Genomic DNA, 12204 nt, shown 5'->3' on the forward strand with positions numbered 1-12204 from the left:
TGCAAACGCAAAATGTCAAATTAATGAGGCAGTAGAGTAGGAGGAAAAGATTAGCCACATAGGATAGAGAAATAGGAGGTAAGGGCGGTCAAGGCAGCCATTTCTGATGATCGATAAACGCTAAAAGCAAACATCAGCGGGGGGTGAGTGAGCCAGCGAGTCAGTGCTGGGAAGGGATAACCGTAAAACAAGTGTTTGCAATCACACGCCATTTTCAAATTAGCGGAAAAAGCAAAAACAACACCGCAACATTTATCACAAGTCATGGGGCTTAAACAGTCTGGCATCACTCTGCCGAAATAAACGTCACGTAATCTAATGCAAAATGTAATAAAATGCGTGTCAATGCGATTTAGCGATTTGCAGGGGTAAGCAACCCCCTCGCACTTTATCGTATTTACTTTTTGCCTTTTATGCATAATTTAAATGGCGCTTAGTGCTATTTGGTTAAAGTCAATTTATATCCATACGCCTGTATGGGAACTTTGCCATTTGACTTAGTGAAGTAACGGAAAGGGGGCTGAATGACAGTGCTACCATTGGGCAACCCTTTTTTAGAATTTTTCCTTATTTCTTGCAGCAAAATGCTGTGGCTTTTTTATGCTTGAACACGCTCCCCTTGCGGTTTATCAATCAATGCGTCAACTTATCAACTTGTTGCACGCTCCCCAATAGCAATAACAACAACCGCAATATCAACTTCTCCAATTTAACCCTGAAGCTGCAGATATAAATGCTAGATTTTTCCAGCCTGTGACTTTAAGGTACCCCAGCTCTTGTTTATATTCAATTTAATCAAAATCAAGGTTAAGTAATGACCGTTTTCAGCTAACCCCAAGGGTATCATTGGACGGCGTTGTTGTTAGTTCGATGGAGTTAACACGTGCAACAGGCCACAAGCCACACAAACGCGGTCCGCGTGCGGTGACAAAGGGAAGGGGACTGTTGACGCTAGACGGTTGGCTATGGCGCCTGCCCACAACCCTTAATTGCGCGTGTAATCAGCAACAACTATGAAATGGGAGAGGGGAATAGGGTGGCAAACTTCTAATACTTTGTAAATACAACAAACAGCTTGTGCATAATTCGAATGTGCAAGTGTTAGATGTTTGTTTGAAAGTGACTGAGGGTTGGCGTTAATGATGTGATTAGATCGCATTATCAAAAGATCGATGGGACATGTGTCAAATAACATGTTAAATCAATGAATACTAAACACCCTTTTTCAAATAAACAATTTGCTTTCCCCATCTTTATAGTAACTGATTAAAAAAAAATTTCACTTGGCCCTCGCTTAACACGGACTCTTTTAGCACGAACTCGTTCTTACAAATTTGTTCCCATCCCCCTTTTAACACGCTAAATACCTCGATCTTACACGATTTTTTGATAAGGATCCACCAAAATAGAAAACATGTTGAAACAAACTGACTTAAACTATAAATGCCACCAAATACATTTCAAATTTGATATGAATGATGATCTCCTTACTTTTTAACATTTTTAGATTTCTATAAAGTTTAACCTGATAATTAATTATATGAAGCAACTTTTTTGATTTAATACCAACTTTAAATTTTGAAAATATGAATGTTATGCATTTATTAAAGGCATATGCATAATAACTCTTGGTTAATTTTTGAACAAATGTATTAAACTTTAATAAAAACAGACCAAATTTGAACAATAAAACAATTTGTTTTGCTCCCAATTTTGAATTTTGCGAACGTAACCCCTTATTTTTCGCTTAACACGAGGATTTCTAGGAACGTAGCCCTCTTGTTAAGCGAGGGCCAAGTGTACAGTATTATTACGCGCGACATTTCAAACAAATTTTCAAAATGCTCCGTGACGCAAGCTGGCTGATACATTGAGAGTTGCCAACTGTACTGTTTGTTTTACCAAGCAAAACAAAAAGTACCAACAACAAGCTCCCTTTCCACATTATTGCCAAAAAAAAGAATGACAAGAAGCAATTTTAATTTTCATAGCAAGTAAATTTTGATATTATTTTTATATAAGAAAAAAATTTAAAAAAAAAACAGTAAAATGTAATCTAAAAGTGTATACACACATATTAGTATTTTTCGTACTCAAAACTTAAAATAATTTAAAAATACGCGCCTATGGCAAACACATACTTTGAAAATATACTAATATACTATATGAAGTATGCCCAAATTTCTGTATTTTGAACGAAGTGATAAATGTGTTAAAAAACTGTTGCGTTGAAGGAATTTTACTTCTTAAAAACAAACATTTCTTACTATTTTCTAAGCTATAAATAATTCGAAACATTTTTTAATTCTTTTGCTTGGTTGGTTGAATTGCCATTTAAAATCGATGACAACGATTTTTAACGCATTAATATATCGATAGTGCTGTCAATAGTGCCATCGATAATTCGCCACCTTTATTTTTCCCTCCACATTATTTTAATGCTAAACTAAGTTAAGCAATGCAGCGCGTAAGTTGATTGGTGCTCCAGATTTAAACAGAAAATTTCACGCTTTTACCATTTTGTAGGGGAATAGACTCGTTCTTCAAACGGCTACCCGGCAAAAAAGACCACTGATGAAGATGCGTCTCCATCGCCAGCACCCAAGAAACGCAAAGCGCGCGTTATTTCCAGCGACGAGGATGAAATACCCGCTAGTCCGCAAGTTAGCAAGCATGGCAAGGAGTTGAAAAGGTCGCGCAAGGCACTGGACATCAAATCGCCCAGCAACGATAATAACAACACTGCTGCGAAGAAGCCGTCTTTGTCGAAGCTGAAGCCTTTACAGAAAGTGAATCCCTCGGATTTGTTTGGTGGGGAAACTAAACGCATAGAAGCTTCCAAGCCCAAGGATCGCAGCATTGTCGAAATGGAGGATGAATCCATCGATCGCAGTCTCATGGAAGTCGATGTGGAGCAAGCAACATCGCCAAAAGAAACCAAAACCCAGAGTCCGCCTGCAAGTCGCAAGCGCAGCCCGAAGCCAACTCCAGAATCGAAGAGCGCTTCTGCAAAGAAGCCCAAAGCTGCCACACCACGTGCGAAGCAGGATCTGGAGACAAGTGTTCTCACAGACGAAGACAGACACGAGAGAAAGCGCATGGCTGCCGTGCTCTATCAACAGTATAAGAATCGCAGCAGCTGCTTGAATCCGGGCAGCAAAGAAATACCTAAAGGCTCTCCGGATTGCCTGAAGGGTTTGACCTTTTTAGTGACAGGCATACTCGAATCTATGGAACGAGAGGAAGCTGCATCGGTGATTAAGGGATTTGGAGGTCGTGTCATGACTGTGGTGGGCAAGAAGCTCAACTATTTGGTTGTGGGCGAGGAGGCGGGACCCAAGAAACTCGCACAGGCCGAAGAACACAATGTGACCATCTTAAGTGAAGATGGACTATTTGATTTGATAAGGGAACGATCTGGCGAAAAGAAAGATGAAGTCAAGGTAAAGAAGGAAACTGAAGAGAAAAGCAGCACTTTGAAAGTAAAGAAGGAACCTGAAGAGAAAAGCAGCACTTTGAAAGTAAAGAAGGAACCTGAAGAAAGGAAAAGCTCCTCAAATGTTAAAAAGGAACCTGAAGAGAAGAAAATGAAGAAGCAAAATAGTGAAGAAGATAAACTGCAGCAGAGCAGCAGCTTTAAGAAAGAGGAAAAGATGCACAGCGTTAAAGTAAAGCAGGAGCACAAAGAAACCGATTCCACGATCAAAAAAGAGGACAACAATAACATGGACAACGTCAAGCTGGAAGACAGCCTCAACATGGCCTGGGTGGACAAGTATAAACCCAACAGCATCAAGGATATTGTGGGCCAAGCTGGACCCTCCAGCAACGTCACCAAGTATGTCAAAGTACATATAATTATAGTCTTCTTTCCAATCTAATACTATCTGTTTTCAGACTAATGAACTGGCTGTCTAAATGGTATGTCAATCACGATGGCAAGAAGAAGCCTCAACGCCCCAATCCATGGGCCAAAAACGACGATGGCAGCTTCTTTAAAGCAGCCCTGCTCTCCGGTCCGCCAGGCATTGGTAAGACGACAACAGCGACTCTGGTCACCAAGGAGCTGGGCTTTGATGCCGTCGAATTCAATGCGTCGGACACGCGCAGTAAGCGACTGCTAAAGGAAGAGGTGGCCAGTCTGTTGGGCAACAAGTCACTGTATGGCTATGTAAATGGGCAGTCGCAAGCGGTTTCCAAGAAGCATGTACTCATCATGGACGAGGTAGACGGCATGGCGGGCAACGAGGATCGCGGTGGTATGGCGGAGCTCATTGCACTGATTAAGGAGAGTTCGGTGCCCATTATTTGTATGTGCAACGACAGAAATCATCCAAAGATACGTTCTTTGGTCAATTATTGTTACGATTTGCGTTTCCAGCGACCTCGGATCGAACAGATCAAAGGACGCATCATGAGCATTTGTTTCAAGGAGAAGCTCAAAATGACGCCATCGAAGCTGGAGGAAATCATTGCAGCTACCAACAATGATATTCGTCAGACCATCAATCATTTGGCTCTGTTGAGTGCCGGCGAAAAGCTGCCAGAAATGTCAACCGCAAGCCATCAGGTTGCGTCCAAAGATCTAAAGCTGGGCCCTTGGGAAGTGGTGCGCAAGGTTTTTACGGCCGATGAGCACAAACAAATGAGCTTCTACGATAAGTGTGATCTGTTCTTCCACGACTACAGCATGGCTCCACTTTTTGTTCAGCAAAACTATCTGCAAGTTCTGCCGCAGGGCAATAAAAACGACATCATGGCCAAGGTGGCGGCTACTGCGGATGCTCTCAGCCTGGGCGAGATGGTGGATAAGCGTATTCGTGCCAATTCCGCATGGAGTCTGCTGCCCACTCAGGCCGTCTTTAGCTCAGTGCTACCCGGTGAATATATGTGCGGTCATTTCACTGGCCAAATCAATTTCCCTGGCTGGTTAGGCAAGAATTCCAAGACGACTAAGCGATCTCGCTTGGCCCAGGAGCTGCATGATCACACGCGAGTGTGCACCTCGGGCTCCAAGCTGTCGGTGCGTTTGGATTATGCACCGTTCTTGTTGGCCAACATTGTGCGTCCGCTGGCCAAAGATGGACAAGAAGGCGTCGCTGCAGCACTAGATGTGATGAAGGATTATCATTTGTTGCGCGAGGATTTGGATTCGCTGCTCGAACTTACTGCCTGGCCGGGCAAGAAGTCGCCCATGGATGCAGTCGATGGCCGTGTGAAGGCAGCACTCACACGAGCCTACAACAAAGAGGTCATGGCTTATTCCTATTCAGCACAGGCAAATGTTAAACGGAAGCGTGCCGAGGCAGCTGGTGATGAAGAAAGCGGTCTGCTGGGAGGCGAAGAGGATGAGGAGGGTGGCCAAGCGGTTGCATCGGATGATGATGATGATAAAGATGATTTGGAGTTGGATGGACTTATTAAGGCTAAGAAGAAGCCAGCTGCAAGCAGCACCAGCAAAGCCAGCACTTCAAAAGCAGGTGGCAAAAAAGCAAGCACTGCGTCAAGTGCGGCTAAATCTAAGGCGAAGCCTAAAAAATAAGATACAGCTAACAAAGCACGTTATTATTAAGTTGCATCCACTCATTGTAAAGTCCCCATGTGGGCGATCTACTATTTTTTTCTCATAAATTGTATGTTATATTTATATTGAATCAATTAAAACTTTTCGCTTTTCATAGCTTTTAATATCGTTTCGGAAAGGGAAGGTTGCTAGTATTAAATAGTATGCACTCTTTTCAGTAGTGTCCACTGGACACTACACATATTTTCTCATGTAAGTATGTATTTCAAACGAAAATCCAAATTATTTTTGCATTTCACATTTGAATTTCCGCCATTAACATTATTTGGCTGAGCGCTTCATATCGATAGTGTGTTACCGATGTCACTATTAACCGTCAAAATATCAAAACCGTGACATCGCAATCTATCGCTTATGTACGATACTTGCGTGACAGGTTCTTAAACACATATCGCACATCGCTAGGCTCAAACAGCTGTCAGAAGTAAAAATGGCGTTGTCGTGAACGGTTCGTACAAATAACTTCGCGCACCGCAAAAACAATTGAAATGAAATGCAATTAGCATTTGCAACGGCCTTTAATTAACAACAAAATGTGCGCGCAACTCTGACATAAGTATTGTTAATCGAAAATTGCGTGCACGTGCCGTATTTAAGTGTTTTTCTGCCAATTACATGCGTTTGCTGTTTTCTGTGGTGTGTTCAACTTTTTTTGCACCAGTGAAAAATGTTCAGCGTGTAAGTGTGAGTGTCGCCCTTTTCTCGCGTTTATGTATGCATGTGTATGTGTAAAGGGCGCAGCACCACCAGCAGAAGTAGGATGAAAATAGGAAAAACAGCCGTTTTAATTGTGAAATTCAATTAAAATTATCAAGTTCAAAGAGCTTTCAACAATTTACGCAACTCGTTCGTTGTTAAAACTCTGAAAACTCAATAAGCATACACACATACACACGAGCAAGCGTACAGCATCTCAGGCACACGGAGGTAAAGGCAAGTGTAGACTTTGACAACAGCAAAATGGGTGGCCAACAAAGTGTTGGCCAGCAGCAACCCTCGATGCCGCCCCACCTCTTTGCCTACTTTGCTGTTGTGTTAGGCACAAGGACGTTGCGTATACACACACAAGCACACGCATGCAAATACCAATACATGCGCAGAGCAAGTTACTTGGCTTGGAGAGAGAGAGAGGAGTCGAAAGCTAAAGCCTTACAACAATTACTTTTACCTTTTTTCACGAATATTGTAAACAGTCGTTGTTGCCGCGCCTTGATTTATTTTCATTTTTCCTCGCAAGGAAACTGTATGTTAATGCGGAAGGGGGTGACTGGTAGGAGATGGGGAGTTAAACACATGTTTACCTCTTTATACACTTCTTCCCCCTTTTTATTTTCATGCACAAACGGTTCAAATTCAGGTCATTGCATTTGTTTAAGTTACTCCCACGCTCTGCTCTCACTAATGCTCTCTTGGTCTGTCTCTCTCTCTCTGTCTCCATCGTTCGCTCGGCTGCTCTTGCTGTTTGATGACTGTTGATTTTTCAATACATATGAATGTGTATGTTTTCGCTTTCATTTCATTTCATTCGGCTGCTGTGTTTATTGGAGCTTTTGTTGCGGAAATCGGATTAAATTCCCGACTGTAAGCGTCACGTTCTAATACGAAGCAGAACAGAGTTGCTTGCTTTAAATGTAGCTTGAAATGATCACAGTAGATTTTAGGTCAGCTGTTTTGCACAAAATAATAACTTTTCGTTCATATCGATAAGATTGAACATAAACACATGCGCAATCGTAATGTTTGTTTAACGGATTTCCAGTTATAGAACAGATAAGAACAACAACTCGCGGTAAAATAGATAAATGATGTACACTCAACACCACTCTGCTTCCCCTCGCTCTCCACTGTCAATTTATTACACTCGCTGTTACAGCAGACCTAAAAGCGCATTTCGTTATCAATTGTCGTACAAGTGTGTGCGTCAGTGTGTGTGTGTGTATTCCTCATATCTATGTGTTTGCTTGTGTGTGAGGGAAAAGATAAGTACAAGACGACAACTCGTTAAGGCACGAAGCGAACAACAAAAATTGACATTTGCTTTTGTAGCTTTTTGGTTATTGCGAGGTGTTTTTTCTTTGCCAATACCGCCGCCCTTACTAGCAAGAGTTGACGTCATTAAATTTGTGTTAAGTGGACTCGTGTGTGTGTGTGTGTGTCGCAATTTACGTGCAGGCAAGATTTTAATTAAGTTTAATTAAAGTGAAAGACAGCGAAAGGGATTCGAAGAAGCTGACTTGATTTCTCGTGCACGAAGGAGGACATCAATATAATACAATCACTTTAATTAAGACTTGATTAGAACATGACTTCGTGTATTTGTTAAAGAAAAGATATATTTATAGATAGAAATAACACCTGCTACCATTTTGAGTTCTTAATTCCAATTTATATGTGGTAAAAACTTGAACATGGCAGCGAACGAGTTAAACGTGCAGATGAATTGGGTCAACAACAATAGGCAAACGTTGACAATCAAGCCAATTTTTTGTGGCCAGCCAAGTTGATCGATAATAGAATTGGTTTGTTTGCAAGTTAGCATATAACTTAAAGAATACATTTTCGTACAGTTTATGTTTCCTAAAGAATTTTAGCAATCTTGATTCCGATTGAGTATTCAGCTACCAACTGAGTTGGAAACAGCTTTACAGCTCTCTCAACAGCTCTTCACGCGACACGCGACTTGCAAACAGGTTTCGAATAGATCGATTAACGATTATCATATCCGTTTCAATAAACATAAATTTGGTAACTGCGACGAGCCACATGCCGCATATAAATTGAGCACAACATGAATGAGAATGCCAAGACCGTCAGCAAGACTCTTGTACTTATTTCATTTTCTTCTTTGTGGATGTGTGATGAGCACACTCTTGTCCTTAGTACAGAGCTGCAACCTATCTGCTTGAAAAGTCAGTCAAGTTGCATGCGGCAAGGTTGCCATCACACACTCAGCACTTGAGTTCTATGTTATGTTGTGTACTATGCGAAAAGCATATCAAATACTTTGTCTATAGGAAATAAATTTGCCATAATCAATTGGAGCGACCTACTATAGAGTATATTACAGCTATACAATAGCTAAAGACAATGTTGAGTTGAAACTATGTGTATCTGCAGTGCACTTCTTTGTTTTGTATCTGCTTTGTTTGGCGGTTCATAAATGTCTCAGAATATGCGCTGACAATACTAATTGAAAAAAAATTCAACTACAGTCGACTCTCGCAAATTAGAACCGGTTCGTTTGTTTTTTTTTTTCCTTTTGGTATAACTTTATTGTATTTAGGAAAATTATATAGACACTTATAGACGCTTCAACAGCATTGAATCAAGTGAGTGCATATTTTTCAGGGTATTTGCCTTCGGATTACAACTCAACTCTTGCTGCATTATATTTTCAATTGCTGTTTGCTGACGGAATGTTTGAAGTGCGGCTTTCGCTTCGCTGATTTGTGACGCATATTAATAATCATTTGTATGTTAGGACTGTCGCTTTGTAGTACTTTGAAATTGTTTTAAGCTATAAAAGTCGTCACTTTCTGAAAGGTTTTATGCCTAGTATTAAAACGATGAAGTTTTTATTTTTCAAATATTTATGTCAAGTAACACGAAACTGGCAGATATTGATACCTAAAATGAAAACATTTGTGCGTTTTATTTTAGCTGGAAAACAATACCAGCAGCAGGTTTGTTTTCTTGTTGATTTTAACTTATTTAATCGAGTCCAATCGATTGAGTTCACACTGAGATATTCTAAAATGTTCAGATTATTATGAGATCAGTGCTGGGTTTGTCAGCAGTGATTTAATTTAATCCCCTGCTGCAATTTCTCGAGTATCTCTCCACATTTTGGAGGCATCTCAATTAAGGTGTACTCGCTTCTCGCTTGCAGTGCGGAGATGATGAATCACTTTGTATTTTTGGTATATCTATCTACATATGGGCTTGTAGTACATAGCTTTAGGAATTATCGGATAAAGAAGAGATGAAAATAAGAAACAAAGGCAATGCAAGCAACTAAGGAGGCTGCACAAGCTGCTGCTGCTGATGGATGCATGCGTAGGCCAGAAAATGCTTGTAGCATGTGGCATGTGGCACATGGTAACCAACTCCATTACTCAGTACATTGGTTTAAAAATAAAATGCAAAGAAAAACAAATTATGTATGTATAAAAGGATGCACTCTGCTTGACTGTCTGTCTGACAGCTATAAAGTCGTTGCCGTTGCTGTTCAAACTCAAAACCCATACGTGGAAGGAAGAGAGAGAGAGAGAGAAAACAAGGGAAAGAGAGGAAGAGGTCTCGCCTTTGTGCAGTTCATTAAAATATGTATTTAAAGGGAAGCAAATGGTTGCTCTTTTATATGACCCGCCTTTGTTTATCGTTTCACTTCATTACATTACATTACATGCTTCTCTTTAGAAGTGAGTTCATAAAGACTCTTGACGATCCGGTGAGACGCGATGTCTGTTTTGAGCCTGTCAACGGACATCATTTCAGATTTGTAATTGCAGTTGTAGTAGCAGTTGCATCTATAACGGGGCACCCACATAGAATGCAGACTTACCAGTTAATGCTGCAGCAACTATAAAAGAATGACAAATATTCTGTCTGCATCCGCGGTGGATATTGAAGAACTTGTCGCTAGCTCATCGCCAAACTGGTCGGTGGCACAAAATGGGTTAAACAACCGCTAGCCAACCGCAGCTGGTCATATGTTTTCACAGAAAATCTTGGAGATCTCTGATGTAGTTCTGATTTGCTTTTGTAATAGATAATAATAATCAATAAGTTCAGAGATCGATCCAGATTCATAAAGAATATGATCAGTTTTTAAATTCCCTTCAATTTATTATTCATTAATTACTACTTATCATCGATAAACAAATCCGTTGGCAAGCAGATGATTTTCAAGATCGTTATACTCACCTACTCAGAAATGGGTTAAAATACCGCTACGGAGCAATATGCTTCTGGCAACTTACCAAGTTTGGACCGTCAACTGGCTTACCAACTGCAAGTATGTCATTGGCAGTTTCCATATGTGGCTGAAGACTAGCTTCACATACTTAGCGTGCCATCAGCAAGTGACTAAATAAGCGATGATGTTGTTCTTTTAATCAAATGCGCACATAACTGTCAACTTTCCATCAGAGTTGTTGCTGCTTCTTCTGAATGTGAACTTAAAAGTTTTTCCTGACGCCGCATACCTTGTGTAAAAGTATGCACTTCTCACTCATCAAAACTTTATTACCATTACACACTGTCAAGTACTGAAATTCACGGTTGCTTAACTAAGTTTCACAGGTCCGACGTATAAAACTTGCAAATTTTATTTGAGTTTTTAAGATTTTTTAAAAAGAAATTAAGAGCGGATTAAAATTGTTTTTTTGTATTCATATCAAACACTACAAATTTACTGTGACTTGCATACACTGTGTAGTAGTAAACTTGATTAACAAACAAACGTGGGTGGCATTATGAACTCTTGTCGCCTCCACTTCCACTCTACGGGATGTCACAAAAATTGACAATGAATAGTTAGAGATGTATCAAAACGAAACTACCAAACAATGGCTCAATAAAAATTTGACTACCATGAATATTTTTCAATATACACAACAGAAAATGGATAGAAAAGAAATACGCAAACAAAAATTGATGGGAAGGTCGAGAAAATAGATTGAAAATTAGTAAAAACACCTGTGAAAATAAAAGAGCTTATCAGAAACGACCCAGATAATGGAGAAAATAAAGTATATAGTATGCTTTTATATGTATCCGTATGTATGGATTGAAAGGTAAACATGAGAAATGTTAAGCACTTAAAACAAACAACAAATAGCAAGAAGGCAGAGAGAAGGATTGGAGATTGAATATGGAGGCGGTGTATCAAATGGTCAGCCCACGAGAGGCGCCCACGCGAAACCGGAAAGCTGAGAGCTTAAGTTTGTTAAGCAAAAACCGAACACTGGCATCGTGAGTTGCCGCTGTGGTTGATGTTGATTTTTATTTTGGGGTTACCTCCGAGTCATTGTGAGACACCAGTGCTGTATAAATGAGTATCTATAGAAGTTTGGCGCCAATTATATTTGTGGGCCGCACACAGAAAATATGAAAAATGAATTAAAAAATGGAGAGACTAGTAAGCTTTGAGCCTCAGCCCTGTGTCATGTATTTACGGTCAGCTCATAAATTTGAATGCGGACGTGGAGCGCTGTCAATTTGCAGATACAGGATGCCGTCCAAGAGTTTACGAATGAGGCGTAAAATGTGTGAATTTACGATGCGTTATGAACATTCAGTAGTCAGGTTGATCAGAGGAGAGAGAGTGCACTCTCTCTTTGTCTGTCTGTCTCTTTCTGTTATATACACTTGAACTCGATAACTCTCGAACCAACGCTGACAACGTTCAATGACCCAACTCAAAACAGACATTGCCTCAGTCAGTCAGTATGTTGCTCATCAGTGTCTACTTAGATAACGAATCTCTCTCACTCTCTTTACTTCTCTCCCGGACCGTGGACTGTGAGTGGGAAGTCGTAGTCGATAGTTGCAGGTCGTCATTCATTCGTTTCTCGCACATGTCAAGCATGTCATAAAAATATATGTATATTTCTGCA

General features: G+C 40.4%; 2 protein-coding genes across 2 annotated transcripts in view; both read left to right on the forward strand.

Moving 5' to 3' along the window:
* Positions 1-345: 345 nt before the first annotated feature.
* LOC133836653 (replication factor C subunit 1) lies at positions 346-5678 on the forward strand. The gene is given in 4 exon segments (XM_062267244.1): positions 346-368; positions 2527-2562; positions 2564-3838; positions 3898-5678. Coding segments are annotated over 4 exon segments (2979 nt in total). The 3' UTR covers positions 5543-5678.
* Positions 5679-5989: 311 nt separating this feature from the next.
* Positions 5990-12204, forward strand: part of LOC133838280 (microtubule-associated protein futsch) — a 30865-nt gene continuing 24650 nt past the window's right edge. Inside the window, 1 exon segment of the mRNA XM_062269345.1 lies at positions 5990-6268. The gene's annotated coding sequence lies outside the window, so the exon portion shown is untranslated.

The sequence above is a fragment of the Drosophila sulfurigaster genome, chromosome 2R (assembly GCF_023558435.1).
Source record: "Drosophila sulfurigaster albostrigata strain 15112-1811.04 chromosome 2R, ASM2355843v2, whole genome shotgun sequence".
Classification (NCBI taxonomy): Eukaryota; Metazoa; Arthropoda; class Insecta; order Diptera; family Drosophilidae; genus Drosophila; species Drosophila sulfurigaster.